At 44.0% G+C, this 22,418-nt stretch overlaps 1 protein-coding gene across 4 annotated transcripts in view; it reads right to left on the bottom strand.

The window, feature by feature from the left end:
- Positions 1–22,418, bottom strand: part of DGKH (diacylglycerol kinase eta) — a 228,624-nt gene that overhangs the window by 167,407 nt on the left and 38,799 nt on the right. For 3 of the 4 annotated variants that reach the window (XM_063425969.1, XM_063425972.1, XM_063425970.1), the window contains exon 1: positions 14,276–14,576. In XM_063425969.1, coding sequence (XP_063282039.1) covers positions 14,276–14,539 — 264 coding nt within the window. In that variant the 5' untranslated portion in view covers positions 14,540–14,576. Of the gene's footprint in view, positions 1–14,275; positions 14,577–22,418 lie in introns of those variants that run through there. The other variant, XM_063425971.1, reaches the window with a different exon arrangement.

Raw genomic sequence — 22,418 nt, 5'->3', positions numbered from 1 at the left:
CGCCATCAAAACAGGGCGCGCGAGGGAGAAGAATATTAAGATTACAGCTCCCTTGCGTGCCAGTCTACATTCTTCCTCACTGCCTCAGGTGAACGGACTAACAAACACTATGGACAAAATTCATAGTCGCCATGGCAACTTGATGCCTGGGATTTGTTGAGCACTGCATAAGCTAAAACCGTTTTGATACTTAGAGTGTTCCTTTAAAGCAGAGGTATGAGGCTTATAGCCTTAGCAAATGTTGCATTATTGCATGTATAAGCAATTACATGGAGAGACAGATCCATGTATGTATGCTCTTTGCAATATAGAGTGATTATAAACTTGTTTTAATTATAGTGCAATGGATATAAGTTTGTGGATTACAAAAATTGATCTTTTCCAATATGGTAAGATGGGAGAAAACTTAGAAGACCTTGCCTGAAAAGCAGTTTTATCGGAGGTTAAGCATAGAAGAAAAATGGGCACATTCCATTACTCACATATCTACTGTAGTCCAAATTAATAAACTACTTAACACAAATTTATAAAGTAAGATAACCAGAGAAAGCACTACTAAATATACTTGTTTCAAACAAAACAGATCGCTTAGTCTACATGCTAGAATACCTACTCAAAATATACAGTGGTTTTTAACATCACTGTACTTGTGCATCAACTCGGTGGGTTGATGTTTAGTGCGAAATACTAATTTTTATCTCTAGTGCACTATTAACAGTTTCTCCCACTATCAAAAGCTGGGCCTTGAATATACCAAGTTGGAATCTAAACTTTTTTTTACATTAACAGTTGAGTACAGACATGCTACTGCAAAGAACTGTTTTGTTTTTGATTTTAATAAAAGCACTGGCAAGTTCTACAGCTCCAAACATTGGAAAAAAAACACAGTGACATATGGAAAACCTAATGTGTTCAGATATGCATGAAGCAGCAGAAAGACTAAGGACCTGGTTTTGCAAGCTTAAGGCCTATCATAAGGAAATATTCATCTGAGAAATAGAATAGCAAACAGAAAACATCAGTCTGCATAGTATAATATTAGAGGGCAAGTGACAAACTCCGTCTCATAAAGTTGTGAAACATGCAGAAGATTGACAGACTGAATTAAGGAATTCCTGAGGATAGGTGGGGCACAGGAAAGGTCGTGGAGACGGGATGGTGAGGAAGTGATGAGTGTAGAAGGGTACTTGGAGACAAGTGCAAGAGCAATTTTGGAGGTAGCAAATCTAAATTGTGTCATGCGATAAACTGGAAGGGGTGATGGTGATGTAAATTTAAAGATTGGGGTCGAGCAACAGAAAGTTTTTAAAACTAAGATTCAAAAGAAATGGGAGAGCACAACGTAAAAATGACTGTCAGGCAACTGAAAGGTATGCTACTATGTGAAGCAGGAAGGAGGTAATGGAAAGACGTTTTGAGACATCAGGTCACAAGTTTGCCAAAAGGTTACAATTTTACTATATAAACAAGAATTTTATAAAATAGAAATTTTTTTGGGGGGGGAGAAGCTACTGACCTGAATGGCCATATGTAATTGGAGCTCGGTAAAAATCATACACTCTGGACTCCCTAAAGCGACCCAAATTACTTGCAAAAGGTACCAAACTGATCCACCAGCTGCAATTACTGCAATGGGAGGGAAAGCCAAAAAGGCCAAGCCCGATAAACCTCAGCTGAGCAGCAATATCGGGGACCTATGGCAGCAGGCTCATAACAACATGGGCACAAACATAGCCGACGACTGCTCGGATCTGACTACTTTACAAGCGGGGGTGAAGTACACCACTTCCCCGCCTTGACAGCTACTCCCTAGACTCACCCACAAGCAGATAACTCTCTGGTGACCAAAGCGGTGATGAAGGAACTGCTGACGGGGCTTCAGCTCACCATACAACATGGTGACATGGACATGGTCCAGGCCGTCTGAGCACACTGGAAGCTGACTCCCGCCAGGAACACACAAGACACGGCGCAGCTGCAAAAAGAAATACACTACCTACATCAACAGAACCACATACTGGACCAACAGTTCACAGACCTGGAGGATCAAAGAAGAGGCCTGAACCTCAAGATCAGGGGCATCGGTGAGGAGATACCAGAGGCAGAGGTACCGCATTTCATCCAGCGCCTCCTGTCCGCTTTCCAGTCGCCTTGACAGGCCAAACAAGCAACCCTGGGGGTGGGGATGTTCCGCCTCCCATGACCAGCAAAAGCCACGGCCGCAGCACCGAGAGACCTCCTGGTGCGCTTCCTGAACCATGGGGATAGATCAGCGCTCCTTCAAGTGACGAGAACCCAAACGCCATACGAGTTTGAGAATATGCAGCTCTCCTTCTATGCTGATTTATCAGGGGTGACACTGGCCTGGCACCGCTCGATGAAACCCTTCACAGCTCTCCTCCGCCTGCACAAAATAAAATACCAGTGGAGGCGGCCTCGGGCACTCTTAGTCCATCATGGCGACACATCGTACAAGACCCTAGATATGGAGGGCGCCTTGAATCTCCTACCGACCCTGGGGCTGCAACAGGACCAAACCAACCAGCGGCACAGCCACCACCAGGGGCCCCTACCAAGGTGACACACCGTTCGTCCCCCGACAGGCTGGAGCGTGAGCCCTCGCAGCAGTCAAGACCTGAAGAACCCAGGCACTGATACTTACCTCTTAACCGCCCTCTTGTTACACGGGCACAACTTTTGTGACTCTCGGGACTGCTCTCTCCCCGATGTTTATGTTTGCAAATATACAGCATAAGAGCACTGCGACAACATTCCATCTCTTACTCCCACACCCCCCCTCCCCCCCCCATCCCAGGGGTTATGGGGTTTCACAATTTTAAAGCCCACACGCTCTACACTAAAGGCACACTCAGCCTATTTGCCTTAAGCGACGCTGGACCCCTAGGCCCCCGGGCCAAACCCTTGGGAACACTGACACGCACTGTCTCCCACTACCCAAAATCTAATTCTACCTAGGACCCTAGCGGTCACCCAAGACTATGCAGTGCTGAAACTCACCTCAGCATCGGAGGCCCACCCCTTCCTCAACTCAGCACAATGGGCATAGCGCAGGGGGCCATGACCCCTATGACACTACAGACCTCACAGACCTGGGACCCCAGTAGGACTGTCCCATTCATCCCACGAAGGGAAAAGAGAAAAGAGGCAGTAACCTGAGTTCTGCTACAGCAACAATGGCATCTCACATTTATTTGCTTTGATGATGTTTTATACTTGTAATGTTATACCATTTCTTTTATGATAGTTCATACAGGCAAGTTAGTTTGACACCCGTAGACACAGGGGACCTGTCTAAAGGGCCATGCCTCTCGTTCCTACAGTTTATTCCTGGCAGCTTAATCCAGACAGCAGGTGAGGGCAACTACCACGCACACACTGAGGGATCGCCAGGGCCGGACTGGGAACTAAAATCAGCCCTGGAAAAAAATTCTATACCAGCCCAATCGCGACAGCATAGTGTGCTGATATAGAGGGTGAAAAAATAACTTGAAATTGAAAGCGCTTACTCCAACGAAGGAACGCATTTAGGGCTTCAAAATAAACAAAAGAGCGCCTTTATTTTAAGTAGACGTACATTTGCATGTAATCAATGTTTCAGTACAACTACTTTGGCCTATTAAGGACATTTTAGTAATGGTACTGAAATGCTGAATGTCTGCAGTTGCACAACTAAAAAAATGAAGGGATCTGGTTAATTTTGAAGTTCTATGGGTGCGCTCTTCACTTTGAATATGTTATTGTGTATGAGTATGCAACTAGCAACAAGACTGGGCCAATATGTGCTCATTACACACACACACACACACACACACACACATATATTAATGACATTTATGTGTGTATTATGCATATATAAATGTATATTACTATATGTGTAAATATTATAGGCTTAATTATCTTACTAATACACACATTAATATACATGCATATTTATGTGTGTATTACTGTCAGGATCACATCAATTTACTTCTATTACCTTTTCCTAGTGTATCTTGTCTCCAATTGTCTCCTTTTTTTTCTCTTACAGCGACCCTTGTGCATCTTTTACTTCATCCCAGTCCATGTGTTTTTCTTTTTACCCTTCTCCAGCCTCTGTATTTCTCTTTCCCCCAGCCCCTTTTGTGTTGTTCTTAGCCCCAGACACTTGTCTCTTTCTCCCCTTCCAAATCTCATCTGTGTGTCTCTTTCTTACTCCATACTCTGTGTGCCTCTTTCTCTTCTCCCAGCTACTCTCTGTCTCTTTTTCCCCAGCCCAGCGTTGCCTCCCACAAATCTTGTGTCACTTTGTCCCCCTTCCCTGCTGTATGTCTCTTTGTCACCCCAACAAACCTTCTGTGTGTCTCTCTATTACCCCATCTGTCTCTGTGTCCCCCCTTCTCCTGTGTCTCTCTATTACCCCTCTATTTGTCCCCCATCCCGTTTCTCTATTACCCCTCTGTCTCTTTGTCCCCCCTTGCCCTATGTCTCTCTATTACCCCCTCAGTCTCTGTGTCCCCCCTCTCCCTGTGTTTCTATTATTCCTCTATTTGTCTCCCCCCCTTTTCCTCTATTTGCCTACCCCATCTCCTCTATTTGCCTCTCCCCTTCTCCTCTATTTGCCCCCTTCCCCTCTATTTGTCTCCCCCTTCCCCTCTATTTGCCTCTCCCCGTCCCCTCTATTTGTCTCCCCCTTCTCCTCTATTTACCCCCCTTCCCCTCTATTTACCCCCCTTCCCCTCTATTTGTCTCCCCCCTTCCCCTCTATTTGTCTCCCTCTTCTCCTCTATTTACCCCCCTTCCCCTCTATTTGTCTCTCCCTTCTCCTCTATTTACCCCCCTTCCCCTCTATTTGTCCCCCCCATTTCCCCTCTATTTGCCCCCTTCCCCTCTATTTGTCTACCCCTTCTCCTCTATGTGTCTACCCCCTTCCCCTCTATTTGCCTCTCCCCTTCCCCTCTATTTATCTCCCCCTTTCCCCTCTATTTGTCTACCCCTTCCCCTCTATGTGTCTCCCCCCTTCCCCTCTATTTGTCTCCCCCTTCTCCTCTATTTAACCCTCTTCCCCTCTATGTGTCTCCCCCCCTTCCCCTATATTTGCCCCCCTTCCCCTCTATTTGTCTCCCCCTTCTCCTCTATTTGCCACCCCTTTCCCCTCTATTTATCTTCCCCTCTATTTATCGTCCCCTCTATTTGCCCCCCCCTCCCCTCCATTTGCCCCCCCCTTCCCCTCTATTTGCCCCCCCCTTCCGTGTGCCTGCTTAACTTGTCACAGGAGGACTGAGGGAGGGGGCGGAGCTAACGACCATGCTCCCTCGCGGTCCCCATAATTCCTAGCATCTACACATCATAGAGTAGTGATTACTCTATGATGTGGCTGAGCTGGGGATTATGGGAACCGCGAGGGAGCATGGTCGTTAGCTCCGCCCCCTCCCTCAGTCCTCCTGTGCTGACAGCTATGCTGCTGTCAGTATCAGTGAGTGTGCCGCCGGATCGCTTGGGCGGCCGCCCGGCACACTCACTGATACTGACAGCAGGTACAGCTGTCAGCACAGGAGATGGGGCCGCCGGCTGCAAGGTAAGTATAAATCCTCAGAGTGTGCCGCCGGACCGGCCACCCGGCGGCACCGACAATGCGGCCAGAGGCCGCAATATTATTAAAATACAGGGAGCAGGGCTCCCTCTCTCCCTCCAGCCCCCCAGGTGCCGCGGCCCACCGGGAAATTTCCCGGTATCCCGGTGGGCCAGTCCGGCCCTGGGGATCGCTACCTAGACCTCGACAACAAGAGACAACTCACTAGTCCACAGGGTAGTAGGTTCCACAACCCCTCACCCCGTGGGCCCAAAACCAACAGTCACACTGATCAGGAGCATAGGATGCTATCTTTACCCTAAAACAACACTTAACTGACACGCACGTCACTACTGGTCTAACCTCCTGACTAGACACCAAATTTAACCCACACAAATTTTTTGCTCGCCTTCTTAAAAAAAAATAATATATATATATATATATATATATATATATATATATATATATATATAGTGCTATGTATTTTCTGATTTATTGTCTTAAAATGCATTGTACTGCGACCAATGTGTATACCCTAAAATTGTATCACTTAATGGCATGTACATCCCGTTATGCACTTAAAAAAAATAATAATAAAAAAACAAAAACACAAATTCAAAACTAGAAGGGAAAACAAACATAAAATGAAAATAAAACAAGAATAGAATTGTCCCTTATCTGCAGCTCACAAAAATAGGTAAATATGTTAAAAGTATGAACAAGCAAAACTAAAACCATGAATGAATGGGGAGGATTATTGGCAAGGTGGTTACTTGAAGTTTTCCTTACCAGTAAATAAGTGTCTGCTAACGCCAAAATAAACACCACACATGATCAGGTCTGCCTAAAATAGACCTCAATAAATAATACATGGACAGGTAGAAAACACAGTGCACGTGTATTATTTAGCACACATCTTACCTTAGTGAAACTGATAGAACTTGTAACTAAAGTGGGGAGAGATATTTGCACCTCTTTTCATTCATTAGCCCAATGAAAGTGATATGTGTTTTGTAATTTTATCTAAATATCAGTTTTCTTAATCAGACTACCAATTTACTAGGTTACAGTTTGTTACTTTTTATAGTAGTACATAATATCACCATACACACTGCAACAAATCGGGATTGCAATGAAAACCAGAGTCCGTGACTCTTTCTTTAAAGGAAAAAGATATGGTGTAGACTAAATAACGCATTACAAATATGCAAATAAATTAATACGTTGGATTAAAAGTATCTATTTTTGGAATTGCTGCATTTTAAATGAATTATCTGGCTTTATATTGCTAGCCGTTAGCGCAACCCAGATGAGGAAGTGATTTTTCAAAGATTCATGTATCAGAGTAACATAATAAATGAACAGGTAAGCCTGTAAGGGTTAATCTTACCCTGCCAGTGACCGCAGTCCTCACTGGGAGAAAACTATAGGTCAATTTCCTGTTAAAAAAAACCCACCAAATCCTTGAGGCTGAATTCCATAGAAAACTAAAAAATAAAAAAAATAAAAAAGGATGTCTAAACTAGTCCAGGTACAAATGCAGTTTACTCCATCATGGCAAAACGTCATGTTATCACCTTGATTATTTTTAATGTGATGGAATAAACAATTGTTTTGCATTTGTTCCTGAGATGGCAGACACTTTTTTTCAGTTCACGAAATATGCATAAACATGATGTGTGAGCTTGAAATCTCACTTTAACTGCAGAAGGGACAGTCTATACATGCAGGAACAAGACCCATTTGTCAGCCTGGCTTAATTTACAAAAATTAAATAAGTACTTATAACACAACGACTTATGTTATAAAGTGTGTTATAAAGACTTATAACACAACGACCACTTCAATAAGATACAGTGGAAATGGCTGTGGTTCCCATAGATGTAAGATTGTTCGAGCAGGGCAGTCTACATTTTTCATAAATTTCTTTGATATATTTTTTCTGTATGGTACTGTGCAGCACAATATATTGATGCCTTATAAAGCAAATTTGTAGGTTAAACTGGCTATAATGCTCACTCTTAACACAGACTTATTGAACTTGCCAGATAAGGATTTGGAAATGTTTTGCCAACAGGTTAACGTGTACGGCATAACCAAGCATTAGTTCCCTAAAATCATATTTCACAAATACTTGCCATTACAATGGTGATGACTGAAAAGAAATAACTTTGTAAAAGCGTTTCATATATAAACTAGACAGGTGCCGACTCAAAAGGTTAAGAGGACTTAAAATCATTCAGAGAGGGAAAGAATTCATTGTATTAAAATAGTTCCTAAGATAACATTAACGGTGTTGCAAAGACTATATAGAGAAGGTAAAGCTTGTAACAAAGCCAGAACACAGAGCATGCAGAGATGACAGCCTTTTACAGGATAAACGGTAGCCTGCCCGGCACTATCACTGAGCAGAACACCTAAGAATGACATGTTACAGTGAATACAGAAACTAACGGTTCACGTACATTTGTTAGCAGGTGTTATATTTTAAACATTTTAAAATTTTCATTGAATGAAAACATTAACTTAACTTACTACATGCATTTTTTCCTTTACTAATTGCATTTTCACTTCTGTGCACAAACACATTTTATATATGATTTGGGGGCAATTTGCTTACCCTTGGAAATTAAAAAGTTTTCTTTTTTCTTTCTTTTTTTAAAACAGTGTGGCATATAATAGATTTACTTGACTAGATGATAAGAGGCTGTAGAATAACAAAATATGATCAGCGACAGAGAGAGAGAGAGAGAGAGAGAGAGAGAGAGAGAGAGAGAGAATGGATTCAGGCAGACAAATGGAACACAGCAGATAGGTTGTGAGAATGAGCAGCTCTTACTGAAAACAATGTATTCTCACAGAAATGTGTAGGCGGGTGGGGTGGCATAAACTAACAAAACCTTTCAGGAAGTTTGTTTGCTGTTTTTATTCATTTTACTTCCTTTGGTCCTCATTCCAGAGGATGTGCATCCTTACAGCATGCATCTATTCACACTTAAAGAGTATTTAAATTCAAGTAACCCTTCCCTCTTAACATTAAAATGTTACACATAATATGAAACAGAAAAATGATCAACACGGTCTTGATTCATTATTCTTAACAGGAAACCAGTGGACAATTCCTACAAGCTCTGAATCCAACTATACGGCATTATCAAGCAAAACTATGATTGGAAAAGACAATGTTTGCCAAATAATAACATCCTGGTGACTTCTGAACATATAAACGATCTCTCCACTAAATCTTGCCAAAGCATTCACTATAAAAGAATGGATGTCCATTTAGAATATTCAAGCCGAAGAATCACTATGTATCGGAAGTATATATTTAAATAATATTTAATGCTTCTCCTTTACATTTCAAAATATCCAAGGTAAAAAATTATTATTTTTTTAAATTACATTTTTGCATAAACAGCCATATTTACCTTAAAGGGTTAAAGAAACTTAATCCCCTAAACTGTACCCATCGTGTAAACGTGACATTTCACTTTGCGTATTTTAGAGCAGTTTGATTACAGAATATAATGCAGATTTAAATTTATTCCTATCTATATTCAATTATTTTTTGCATGCAAATTCACAAGAAAAACACACATTAAATTTCAATTACTTTCAATAACTTTGATAATACATTAATGTTAAAGCCCAAAACAGTTGAACCTTTTCTACATTCCTTCAAACATGTTGCAGAAGTGAAAAAGCATTTAGTGGACCCCCCCAAAAAAGAGCAAGCATTCTAAGGAATATACTTTCCATTTATTAAAGTGGTATAAAAAGAGGTATATATCTACTAAGCAGAGCAAAACCATTAGGCACCCCTACTAGTTAATCCTAGCACTAAAAAACTTCATCCCAATGTACAATGGAACCATCCACCAGTTAGGAGTCAACCTGTTTTCAAAAAGGTTAGACACTTATATGGATCCCCCTAAAAGGAACGCGCAGTCTTGTCTCCAACCACAGATATCACTGTATTTCTTCTTACACTTTCATAATATCATTTTTTTCCCATCTTTGGACAACATTTTATTGAATAAGTGTAAGATGAAATGTAGTGAGTAGAAAACAGGACAAGCTTAAAATAAAATACATTATTTAAAAAAAAAAAAATAATAATAATCTTCAAAACACAAGGTAAGATTTATCAAAATGTCATGCTCTGAAAAATGAATACTCCAATTCTTGAACTTTGAAAAGCAGCAAAATAAAATCCTCCCCTACATCCAAATTATCCTGCAATAAAAGCGACTGTTAAAAATCAGAAATTCTCCCCAGTGTTTCATAATTTCAGGAATATAAAGAGCTAGCATGCAGAAGTGCTTTTCACTATGCTACCAAAGTGTCTTAGATGTCAATGTTCTGTGACAGCTGCAGATCCAATAGTGGTTGCTGGTGCTCTCTCCTCACTGTCCCATCAATATAAACTGAAACAAATTACATCAGTTTCAGGCAGATTTTGTTCGGTCCAAGACCTTCAAAGACTTGTGGGTCTTTGATATATTGTCATACATTTTGCAAATATACCAAGTATAAACATTACGGCAAGGACTTTTGCTCACAGGGTGCACATGACTGTCGAAAAGGTTTGTAATTGTATTTTTTTTATTTTAGAGACAATAGACCATGTGCCCATTAATGAATTCCTCTTTTAATTGAGTACATAACTCCATTGAAGTAAATGTTATTCCATGCAGCACTGCAGTGGTGATGACACCAGGAGTATTCTAGCACCATTATCCGGTAAGGGGGAAAATGTTTTAGAACAGTTTGCCACTTACCTTGGTCTCACAAGGCCACAGTCAGATCGTTGACCAAAATATATACAAATGCAGACAGAAAAGAACGTACTTTTAGATTTGGTGACATTGCTAACTCATTAATTCAATCTTTGTAGGTTATTCTTGATTATGTCATAACACTCAGCTTGACTTACCTACTAGTCTGAATGTAAACTTGAATAATTAACCACCAGATGCACAGATTCATGGTATTAAAGCACTTAACCTCAGTTCCAAACCTAACTAATGTCAAATAAATCTTAATTCAGATTATAAAAATGGAAATATTGTCTCTTCAGCCTGAAACACTACAGCAGCATATACAATAGAAGGACACCAATACCTCCAACTACAAAGTAGATAACCTGAACTACCTACAAATGAGTTATTGGAGAGGGTTCCTGGGGGCAGTAACCTCTGATATAAGTCTAACAATTTCTCCTACCTTTATGTCCCAGTTGAAGACTTTCAAATATAGTCATGATGAATGTTATAACTCTTAGCTAATGATGGTTTGCTTATATCACCTCTTCCGAGTATGAGAATAACCATTTTATAACCAAAGATCTCCCTCACCTGCCCAGAGATCCTTCATTAGTGAGAGGTAGGACCTGGGAGGCAGTTCCTCCCACGGCAACGCTCAGACACAGCATTCTTCACACGGGAGAAGAGAAGACAGCATGCAGCTCTTCTGTCTGGAGGCTGTCTTCACTTCTCCCGCGAATGTTGTGTCGGAGCGTTGCCTGGCAACACTCTGACCAGCATGCTCGCGGAAGGAACTGCCTCCCAGGTCCTACCTCTCACTAATGTAAGGGCCTATTCATCACTACTCACCAAAAGGTAGGGAGAAGGGGAGAGGAGAACATCAGGCTTTTTAAAAATGTACCCCCCTCTCACACACACACACACAGCACCCCTCACACACACACACACACACACACACAACACCCTGTGTGTATGTCTGTGACTGTGTGTATAAATCAGTGACTATGTGTGTGTGGGGGTCTGTGATTGCGTGTATAGGTCTGTGATTGTATGTGTCCGCCTCCCTCGTAGCGCTAAAAACCAATCACAAGCAGTTTTACTACTTGCCCTGGGAGAGAGGCATTCCTTTAAAAAGGACATAGGTGCCGTTTGGAAGCATAACTTTTAATAGTCTCAGACAAGATAGATATGAATGTCTCGGTTCTGCCATAGATTAGGGTTCCAGACTAAAAGGAGGTGATGAGTGATGAGAAATAACTGCATGATTTGTAAAGCAGAGCATTTAAAAAAAAAAAAATCATCATAATTTGTCCTTTGAAATAATGGACATAGACGAATAGATGTGTAAACATTTCTGATTGGCATGGCTGCATATATACATGTGTGGTGGACATGCTTGTGTCAGTGAGTGGCCATGCCCTCTACCCATACATATAACTGGGTAGAGGACATGGTAGCTGGCAGCATATACGTGTGGATGGCATGACTTTTGACAGCGTATAGAGGTATGGTGGGCACGGCTGCTGGCAGTTTATGCATGTGTAATGTGCATGGTGGTAGTCAGTGTTTACATGTGTAGTGGGCAAGTTTGGAAGTAGTCTACACATGTGAAGAGCATGTTTGAGGGCAACCTATATATGGGGGTAGGGGGGCATGACAGCAGAAAGGTATATATGGGTGGTGGACATGGCTACTAGCAGCATTTAAAAATAAGAGTGGCATGTTTGATGCAGGGTATAAATGAGTAGTGAGAATGTTTGGTGGCATTGTCTAAAAGTGCAATTGGCATGGTGGATGCAGGCAACATATACATTTAGTGGGCATAGCTGGCTACATATAAATTGGTAGTAACGACTGGAGGCTGCATATACATCAGCAGTAAGCATATTTGGGCTAGCGTATACATGTTTGGTGTGTATGGCTGCTGGCAGTGTAGATAAGGATAGCGGGCATGGCTGCAGGCAGTGTAGATATGGATAGCGGGCATGAATGCAGGCAGTGTATATATGGGTAGAGGGCATGAATGCAGGCAGTGTATATATAGGTAGAGGGCATGAATGCAGGCAGTGTATATATGGGTAGCGGGCATGAATGCAGGCAGTGTATATATGGGTAGCGGGCATGTATGCAGGCAGTGTATATATGGGTAGCGGGCATGAATGCAGGCAGTGTATATATGGGTAGCGGGCATGTATGCAGGCAGTGTATATATGGGTAGCGGGCATGAATGCAGGCAGTGTATTTATGGGTAGCGGGCATGTATGCAGGCAGTGTATATATGGGTAGCGGGCATGAATGCAGGCAGTGTATATATATATATATATATATATATATATATAAATCTATATCCATCTATCAGGCATGCCTGCTGGCTGTGTATGTATAGATAATGGGCATGGCTGCAGGCAGTGTATGTATAGATAATGGGCATGTCTGCAGGCAGTGTATGTATAGATAATGGGCATGTCTGCAGGCAGTGTATGTATAGATAATGGGCATGTCTGCAGGCAGTGTATGTATAGATAATGGGCATGTCTGCAGGCAGTGTATGTATAGATAATGGGCATGGCTGCAGGCAGTGTATGTATAGATAATGGGCATGGCTGCAGGCAGTGTATGTATAGATAATGGGCATGGCTGCAGGCCGTGTATGTATAGATAATGGGCATGGCTGCAGGCCGTGTATGTATAGATAATGGGCATGGCTGCAGGCAGTGTATGTGTTGTCGCTGCGGACAGCGTGAGCGCTGCGGACAGCGTGAGCGCTGTTGTCGCTGTGAGTGCTGTTGTGGTTGCAGACAGCGTGAGTGTTGTGGTTGCAGACAGCGTGAGTGTTGTGGTTGCAGACAGCGTGAGTGTTGTGGTTGCAGACAGCGTGAGTGTTGTGGTTGCAGACAGCGTGAGTGTTGTGGTTGCAGACAGCGTGAGTGTTGTGGTTGCAGACAGCGTGAGTGTTGTGGTTGCAGACAGCGTGAGTGTTGTGGTTGCAGACAGCGTGAGTGTTGTGGTTGCAGACAGCGTGAGTGTTGTGGTTGCAGACAGCGTGAGTGTTGTGGTTGCAGACAGCGTGAGTGTTGTGGTTGCAGACAGCGTGAGTGTTGTGGTTGCAGACAGCGTGAGTGTTGTGGTTGCAGACAGCGTGAGTGTTGTGGTTGCAGACAGCGTGAGTGTTGTGGTTGCAGACAGCGTGAGTGTTGTGGTTGCAGACAGCGTGAGTGTTGTGGTTGCAGACAGTGTGAGTGTCGCTGACAGTGTGAGTGTCGCTGACAGTGTGAGTGTCGCTGACAGTGTGAGTGTCGCTGACAGTGTGAGTGTCGCTGACAGTGTGAGTGTCGTTGTTTCTGACAGTGTGAGTGTTGTCGTTGTTTCTGACAGTGTGAGTGTTGTTGTTGTTTCTGACAGTGTGAGTGTTGTTGTTGTTTCTGACAGTGTGAGTGTTGTTGTTGTTTCTGACAGTGTGAGTGTTGTTGTTGTTTCTGACAGTGTGAGTGTTGTTGTTGTTTCTGACAGTGTGAGTGTTGTTGTTGTTTCTGACAGTGTGAGTATTGTTGTTTCTGACAGTGTGAGTGTTGTTGTCGCTGACAGTGTGAGTATTGTTGTTTCTGACAGTGTGAGTGTTGTTGTCGCGGACAGTGTGAGTGTTGTGGTTGCTGACAGTGTGAGTGTTGTGGTTGCTGACAGTGTGAGTGTTGTGGTTGCTGACAGTGTGAGTGTTGTGGTTGCTGACAGTGTGAGTGTTGTGGTTGCTGACAGTGTGAGTGTTGTGGTTGCTGACAGTGTGAGTGTTGTTGTCGCTGACAGTGTGAGTGTTGTTGTCGCTGACAGTGTGAGTGTTGTTGTCGCTGACAGTGTGCTCTATGAGCTGACAGCTCGGTGCCATGTGTTGCCATGAGAAGCTGCAGACAGATAATAATAGTGTGCCCATGTCGGGCTCTCTCACCTTGCTGCGGATCTGGCCGGAGGTGGACACTTTCCGGATGAGTTTCTGGGCTCCCTCATGCTCGCCCTCGCTGTCAGAGGACTCGTCTCCCGCCGCGGTGCCGGCTACTGCCGGGGGCTCCCTCATTGCTCCGCTCCCCGACATCTTGTCACATTCCTGCCGGGGAAAAACAAACCAATCCGAGTCAGCTAGACCGTCCGCTCCTCTCCTACCAACCGGGGGCAGAGTGGAGGAGCCGGGCACAGCGGCACGCCTGGCCGCCATCTTCCACCATCACCGCCCCCTGAGGGACCCCGCCCAATACCGGGGACTCCCTGCCCCGCGACCACCCCCACTCCGCCCAATACCGGGGACTCCCTGCCCCGCGACCACCCCCATTCGGCCCAATACCGGGGATTCCCTGCCCCGCGACCACCCCCACTCCGCCCAATACCGGGGACTCCTGCCCCCCACTCCGCCCAATACCGGGGACTCCCTGCCCCCCCCTCCGCCACCGGGGACTCCCTGCCCCCCGACCACCCCCACTCCGCCCAATACCGGGGACTCCCTGCCCCACGACCACCCCCACTCCGCCCAATACCGGGAACTCCCTGCCCCACGACCACCCACACTCCGCCCAATACCGGGGACTCCCTGCCCCCCGACCACCCCCACTCCGCCCAATACCGGGGACTCCCTGCCCCCCGACCACCCACACTCCGCCCAATACCAGGGGTTGCATGCAGTCAGACCACCCACCACATCGCCCAATACCGGGGACTCCCTGCCCCCCGACCACCCCCACTCCGCCCAATACCAGGGGTTGCATGCAGTCAGAACACCCACCACATCGCCCAATACCGGGGTCTCTCTGCCCCTTGACCACCTCTTTCCTCATACCATCCAATACCGGGGAATCCCTGCCCCCCCCAACCACACTGCCCAATACCGGGGACTGCATGCTTCCAGACCACCCCCACCCAATATCGGGGACTCCAAGACAATCTGGCATCGTTAGTATAATTTAAAAAAAAAAAATTATTTACTAAACCAAGAAATCTGGAGAGTTTGGCTTTGGAATTTTCAGTTCTCATGCCAATTCTTGGTTCATTGAATAACTTCTTAAAGGGATACTCCAGACCCCTAAACACTACACTAAGAACTAGCTTGCTGAAGTGCTTTACATGTGTCCTCTTTTTTTAATTTTATTTACTAAAGTGGAGATTTCAAAAGAAATTGACACTTTTATATATTAACCTGGTCACCCCTCCCCCACCTTGGTTGTTTAGTTCAGTGGAGCTACACTTAAAGGACCACTATAGTGCCAGGAAAACAAACTCGTTTTCCTGGCACTATAGTGTTAATAGGTACCCCCCCACCCTCATGGCCCCCTCCCACTGGGCTCTAGGGCGAGGAAGGGGTTAAAGGCTTACCTTTCTCCAGCGCCGGGCTCCCTTGGCGCTGGGGACTCTCCTCCCTCTTCTGCTGAATGCACATGCGCGGCAAGAGCCGCGCGCGCATTCAGTCAGTCCATAGGAAAGCATTCTCAATGCTTTCCTATGGACGCTGGCGTCTTCTCACTGTGAAAATCACAGTAAGAAGTGCGGAAGCACCTCTAGCGCCTGACACTAGAGATGGGATAGGCAACCTTCGGCTCTCCAGATGTTTTGGACTACACCTCCCATGATGCTTTGCCAGCATTATGTGTGTAAGAACATTATGGGGGATGTAGTCCACAACATCCGGAGAGCCGAAGGTTGCCTATCCCTGCACTAGAGGCTGGATTAACCTATATGTAAACATAGCAGTTTCTCTGAAACCGCTATGTTTACAGCAGGTAAGGTTAACCCTAGATGGGCCTAGCACCCAGACCACTTCATTGAGCTGAAGTGGTCTGGGTGCCTATAGTGGTCCTTTAAGAGCAATTGTCCAGAGTTTTGCCTTGCAAAGATTTCTCATTGAGCTGCATTTGTAAGTCTGTGATTGAACAGTTATAAGTGTAATTCTTATAAAGTCTGCAGAGAAGATATCTGCATATTCTGCAAGCTATTTTTTAGATATTCCTGCCACCCAATAAAAACAAATAAAAAAAAATCATAGTTAAAGGGACACTATAGGCTTAGGAATACAAACGTGTATATCTGACCCTATAGGGTAGAGAAAAAAAAACATTTTAGGTGGCCTACCCAACCCTAAATAGGGTTAAAACTATGCTGCCCCCTTGGCTGAGATAATCTGAATTGACAATCCAATGCTGCTATCGCGCATGCATGGCAAAAAGCTGCGCTGTGCCAATCAGCATCTCCTTATAGAAATGCATTGACGCATGCAGCGCGTGGAGACACTGAACATCAGTGTTGCATATTGTGTAGCAATGAACCAGGAAGCACCTCTAGTGGCCGTCTGAATGACTGCCACTGGAGGTGTCCCTAGGCAACAATGTAAACACTGCCTTTTCTCTGCCTTACAATTAAAATGTCTGCAGGGACAGACACCTGAAGAACTACAATAAGCAGTACTTGTTCTATTGACTTTAGAGTCCCGTTAAATGTATGCATATTTTCATTAGGGGTATATTGACTAAACAGTTATTTATTTAATATAAATCTGGGCAGTGGAGTGTCCCTATAAGTGTATTTGTACATGTTTCTCATTCATCTTAATGTTGGGAAACTTATTATGCAACTACAATGGCAGAGTTATATAGAAAATACATTTTAAATGCTATAAAAACTGAAATAAGGATATTCACTAATTACTTTGCACCTTGTTTGAACATTCAGCTATTCCCAAATCTGCATTTTATCCATTCACATCACTTTAAAGATATTCATGATTTCATTTATCAACCACCAAACCTTAAACAAATTGTCCCTACAATAGTGAGATCTAGCTCATGGAGATGGAAGAGCCTAGGTAAAGGTCTAGAACAGCCCAGCCAGTCACATGGCTCCATTCATTATCCATAATAGTCACCAATCAGATGGAACAGCTTATCCTGGCATTGTGATAATTAAGTGCACAAATAAAATTTTAACCATCACTTTCACCGTCTGGGGACTTTGAAGAATTTGCAAACACCCCTGATGGTAACATTGCCGCTTGGTGTCCGGTGGGGAGGTAAAGGTGAAATTTACTCACCTTAACCTGGCCCACACTGGCGCCACCATCTTCCTCTAGCGGGTTGCACCAAGAGCCAGCATCACTGCTGTACTATCACCCATGCTCCATAGCACTGGTGTATTTTAAAATGGTGCTGCCCTAGGTATGCCAGATCTCGGGCACCCCCTAATTTAAATGTACTCGCCCCTTCCTGCCAAGGCCACTCCTCTTTCTATTAATGAACACAAATTTTGACTGACAGACACACACTCACGGACCAGCACACACTCTCAGATACACTGACATATACACACACATACACTCACTGATTTGACACAATACGACAGACACATACAATGATTCAGACACACACACTCATTGACAGAAACACATAAGCACTGACAGACGCGCCCACTTACTGACAGACATGCACAATCACTCAGACACACACATTCACTGGACACACACACTCACAGACACTCACTGACAGACAGAAACTAACCCACTGACAGACACACACACTCACTCACTCCCTGACAGACACACACACTCACATTCACTGACACACACTCTCTCAAATTCACTGACACACACACACATTCACCGACACACACACACACATAATCCCCCAACACAATTAATTATTTACAAAAAAAATTAAAATCGCCCAGCCTCCTTACGATTGGGAGAGCTGGGTGGATTTTTCACCTTGGGTCCAGTGGGTCTGCTGCGCAGGAAGATGGACGCATGTGCAGGCAGGCAGGCTGACTTTCGAGCAGGCAGCTACACTAAGCTGTCAGCGAGGGAGCACTTTCCTCTGAGCTCTCCTGCTCAGCTCCCTGGCGCTCTGGAGAGTGATGCCGGGAGCCGGACTGATGTCATATTCCGGCTCCCGGCGTCAGTGCGGGTCACGTGAGCTGAGCAGGAGAGCTCAGGGGAAAGTGCTCCCTCGCTGACAGCTTAATGTGGCTGCCCACCTGGGAAACAACTGGCTGCCTGCCCTGGGGGCCCAAAGGTGGCCAGCTCTTGGGCCCCCAGAAAAAGAGGCAAACAAGCCACTTGCCTGGGAATTTGGGGGCGGTGTTTTTTGCCGCCCCCTGGAAATTAACGGCCAAGGCAAATGCCTTGTTTGCCTTGCGTTATATACGGCCCTGCTCCATAGACAGAGCCAATTCCCTACAGCTGGGGGCGATTCACACTTATAGACGGTGGTACCTCCGCCCAAGTATCTGGCATGGGAAATATACAGTACCTTTTCAGTGAAATCCCAACACAGTCAAAATGAGTATTTCATAAAGATTGTATATTTATGAAATACTCGTTTTTCAGGGAGAGGGGAGTGACAGTGCAGCTTTAATGCATTTGATACGTTTTGGCGTCAATATGAGGTACTCTTTTGCATGCTAAATCTGTGTAGCATATTAATAAGGCCAAAACTTAAAATTAAAGAGCAACCCAGATTTTCCAACACACAACATAAAAAAAAAAAACAACCAAGCATACCCTCGTGATGAAGACAATTGGTGCCAAAGTACATTAGTTGCTTGAAAGTACATACGTTTTTGAGTCCGAGTAAAACCCAAGAAGCTAAATTCTCCCAGTTATTACCGGTATACAGAAAATACGTTTGTCAGTTGACTGCATGTATCAAATAAACAAATGAAAGAAACACTGCAAACACCATAACCACGACAGCACTCTGGGCACTCCTAGCACCATTATTTCTTTATGATTTTGCACTTCTTAAAAAAACAAAACAAAGTAAACCTTACCAATTTAACGCATATCAGTGCTTCTTTGTGTTAATTGCAAAACCCATCCAATCAGTGTATATATATTAATCTGGCATCAGGTTACAACAAGCTTAAAGCATAGACAAATGTATGTTTTGTTAGGAAAGACTTGGCACATAGTGGTGCCAATTGCCACCCTTGCTTACATAGCGGTGGGTTCTTTGCACGCCTCACACCACACATGGTGAGCCTCTGAATGACAATGACATTCAAGAAGAAATGCATTTACTGGATCCATTAAAAACTCATACTGCTCCTAAAGAATCTATAAAATTTAAAAATTAACTTAGCTAGTGAAAATGGCACATTTTATTATATTGTAGGTCTTGTTTTAAAATCTTTTCACGTGGTTTTTTTTCTCCCAATTAAAGCTATCTTTATTGCATCACAGAGCTCTGTTTCACATAATTCAAATGCCATATAGTGCTCACCTTGGTGCAATTTAAAGGGACACTACATATCAAAACTATTTCATCTTAATGCAATAATTTTAGGACATAGATGTAGCCCCTGCAACCTTGCAAATGAGAACAGTGTTATTTCTGAGAAACTGCACTGATTACTTGTTGTAATTCTCATACCTCTAGTGGCTGTCTTTAGACCAAAATAGATTTAAAAACCGGAATCTACTTTATATTTGTCACCAGCAAGCAAAACATGGAATGTTGGATATGCATCCAATGTTTCTCTATAAGAAGAATTGGAATTGTGGCAATTTGTTTGTCTGTGATGCTTCTCTATGAGAAGCATTTCATTGGACTAAAGTCCCTAATTACCCCTCATTAAATGAGAACTGACCTGCAGTGAAGAGCATGTCCAAATGCTAGATCACAATTTAGTTTAATTGCATTTTTTTAAGTATTTATTTAAATAAAATAAAATGGGTGGGGCTTGTATTCTAATATAGTAAAGGAACACATCACAAACACAGTAACAGAAAATGAGATAATAAGAGTGTTTCTTTAGGTTATATAAATAGATATTCTACATCAATGGGAGGGAACTTAACCCCTTAAGGACACATGACATGTGTGACATGTCATGATTTCCTTTTATTCCAGAAGTTTGGTCCTTAAGGGGTTAAAGGGACACTCCAGGCACCCAGACCACTTCTGCCCATTGGAGTGGTCTGGGTGCCAACTCCCACTAGCCTTAACCCTGCAAGTGTAATTATTGCAGTTTTTATAAACTGCAATAATTACCTTACAGGGTTAACTCCTCCTCTAGTGGCTGTCTACTAGACAGCCACTAGAGGGCACTTCCTGGTTTCAAGCACAGGTGTTCTGTGCTAGAGCGTCACTGGACGTCCTCACGCTATGTGAGGACCTCCAGCGTCGCTAAAATCCCCGTAGGAAGCATTGAGAGCATTTTTCAATGCTTTCCTATGGGGAGGTCTAAAGCACGTGCGCGGTATTGCCGCGCATTAGGTCTCATCCCGCCGGCGGCCATGCATGCGCAATCGGTCTCCCCCGCCAAGTGGTCTCAGGTAAGTCACTGAAGGGGTTTTCACCCCTTCAGCAACATGGGATGGGGGGTGGGAGGGAGAGAGGACCTACAGTGCCAGGAAAACGATTTGTTTTCCTGGCACTGGAGTGTCCCTTTAATTAATACATTTAACAGAGACAGCAAGCACATCTGAGAACTTGCCAGATTTCCACTTGTTGCTCAGTTTTTAAGGGGAACCTAAAGTCCAAAAATAACAAACGTAACTTCGGGACTATGGGTTCTCTTCTGTCCACCCCTTTTGCTTTGTAAAATAAAGTTTAGTCACCTCGTTACCAGTGGATGTACGCCCCCTGCTGCAGCCTCCAGCTCCTCCTTTGGCAATGTCCCAGACCAGTGTGGGCAAACGGGCCTCTAATGGATGACCGGAAGACAATCACTAGAGGTAGTTTAAACCCTGCAATGTAAACATAATGTTTTACATTACACAGCTAAAATGATAGTACCACTGCACCTGGACCATTTCGTTGAGACAAAATGGTCTGGGTGACTTTAATGTTCCATGTGACTTTTAATGTTTCTGAGCCTGCTGAGCTGCATTCAGAGGGTTAAATAATTAATAATTCATTAAACACACATTATTCCAGCACCAAGGTCCCTCGACGCCAGATCCACTTCCTCCCACATATACGTGAGGGGGACCCTAATACACGCATTTTGCCTTGCCCTAAGAATTAAAATTCCATAAAACCGCAGCTCTTTCACCCACCTGTCAGTCAATTCTTCGGCATAGACTTGATGCCGAAGAACTAAATGACAGAGAGCAAAATAAACCTCCTACAGGCAGTCCTTCTGTTCTCCACATGCACTATGGTTGCTATGGTAACTTCCCACCTAATGCTGCTTGCGTTGTTGGCTAGGTAGTATAGAAACCGTATATTATATATATATAATCTCAAAGCATTACAATGAATATAGCATGTATCTGTGTGATATATGATGTGTTCAACACATTTATTTTTGGGGTGGGGGGGATTATGTAAAAGTGAACATCTTTTTTTTTACTGATTCTACCAAGAAATGATATATTACAGGCTCGAAAAAAGGCAACAATATACACCAGGGGTGCCCAAAAGGTAAATTCCCATATGTTTTAAAACTACAGTTTCCATGATGCTTTGTCATTCTAAAAGCATACAAAGCATCAGGGGAGTTGTAGTTTTACAACATCTGGGGATCTACCTTTTGAGCACCCCTGATATATACACTGATAGACACATGCTTAAGGGACCACTATAGGCACCCAGACCACTTCAGCTCAATGAAGTGGTCTGGGTGCCAGGTCCCTCTAGGGTTAACCCTGCCTGCTGTAAACATAGCAGTTTCAGTGAAACTGCTATGTTTACATATGGGTTAATCCAGCCTCTAGCGGCTGTCTCATTGACAGCCGCTAGAGGTGCTTCCGCGCTTCTCACTGTGATTTTCACAGTGAGAAGACGCCAGTGTCCATAAGAAAGCATTGAGAATGCTTTCCTATGGACTGACTGAATGCGCGCGCGGCTCTTGCCGCGCATGTGCATTCAGCTGATGACGTCCAAAGGAGGAGGAGAGTCCCCAGCGCCAAGGGAGCCCGGCGCTGGAGAAAGGTGAGTGTTTAACCCCTTCCTCCCCCTTCAACCCGGCGGGAGGGGGGCCATGAGGAGTGGGGGGGGGGGACCTATTAAAACTATAGTGCCAGGAAAATGAGTTTTTTTTTCCTGGCACCATAGTGGTCCTTTAATAAACTGTATACCCTCCCCACCCCCAACACATGTCCATGATGGAAA

The sequence above is a fragment of the Pelobates fuscus genome, chromosome 1 (genome assembly GCF_036172605.1).
Source record: "Pelobates fuscus isolate aPelFus1 chromosome 1, aPelFus1.pri, whole genome shotgun sequence".
NCBI classification, from domain to species: Eukaryota; Metazoa; Chordata; class Amphibia; order Anura; family Pelobatidae; genus Pelobates; species Pelobates fuscus.
Note: the sequence above shows the minus strand (reverse complement) of the source record. Positions and strands in the feature narration are given on the sequence as shown.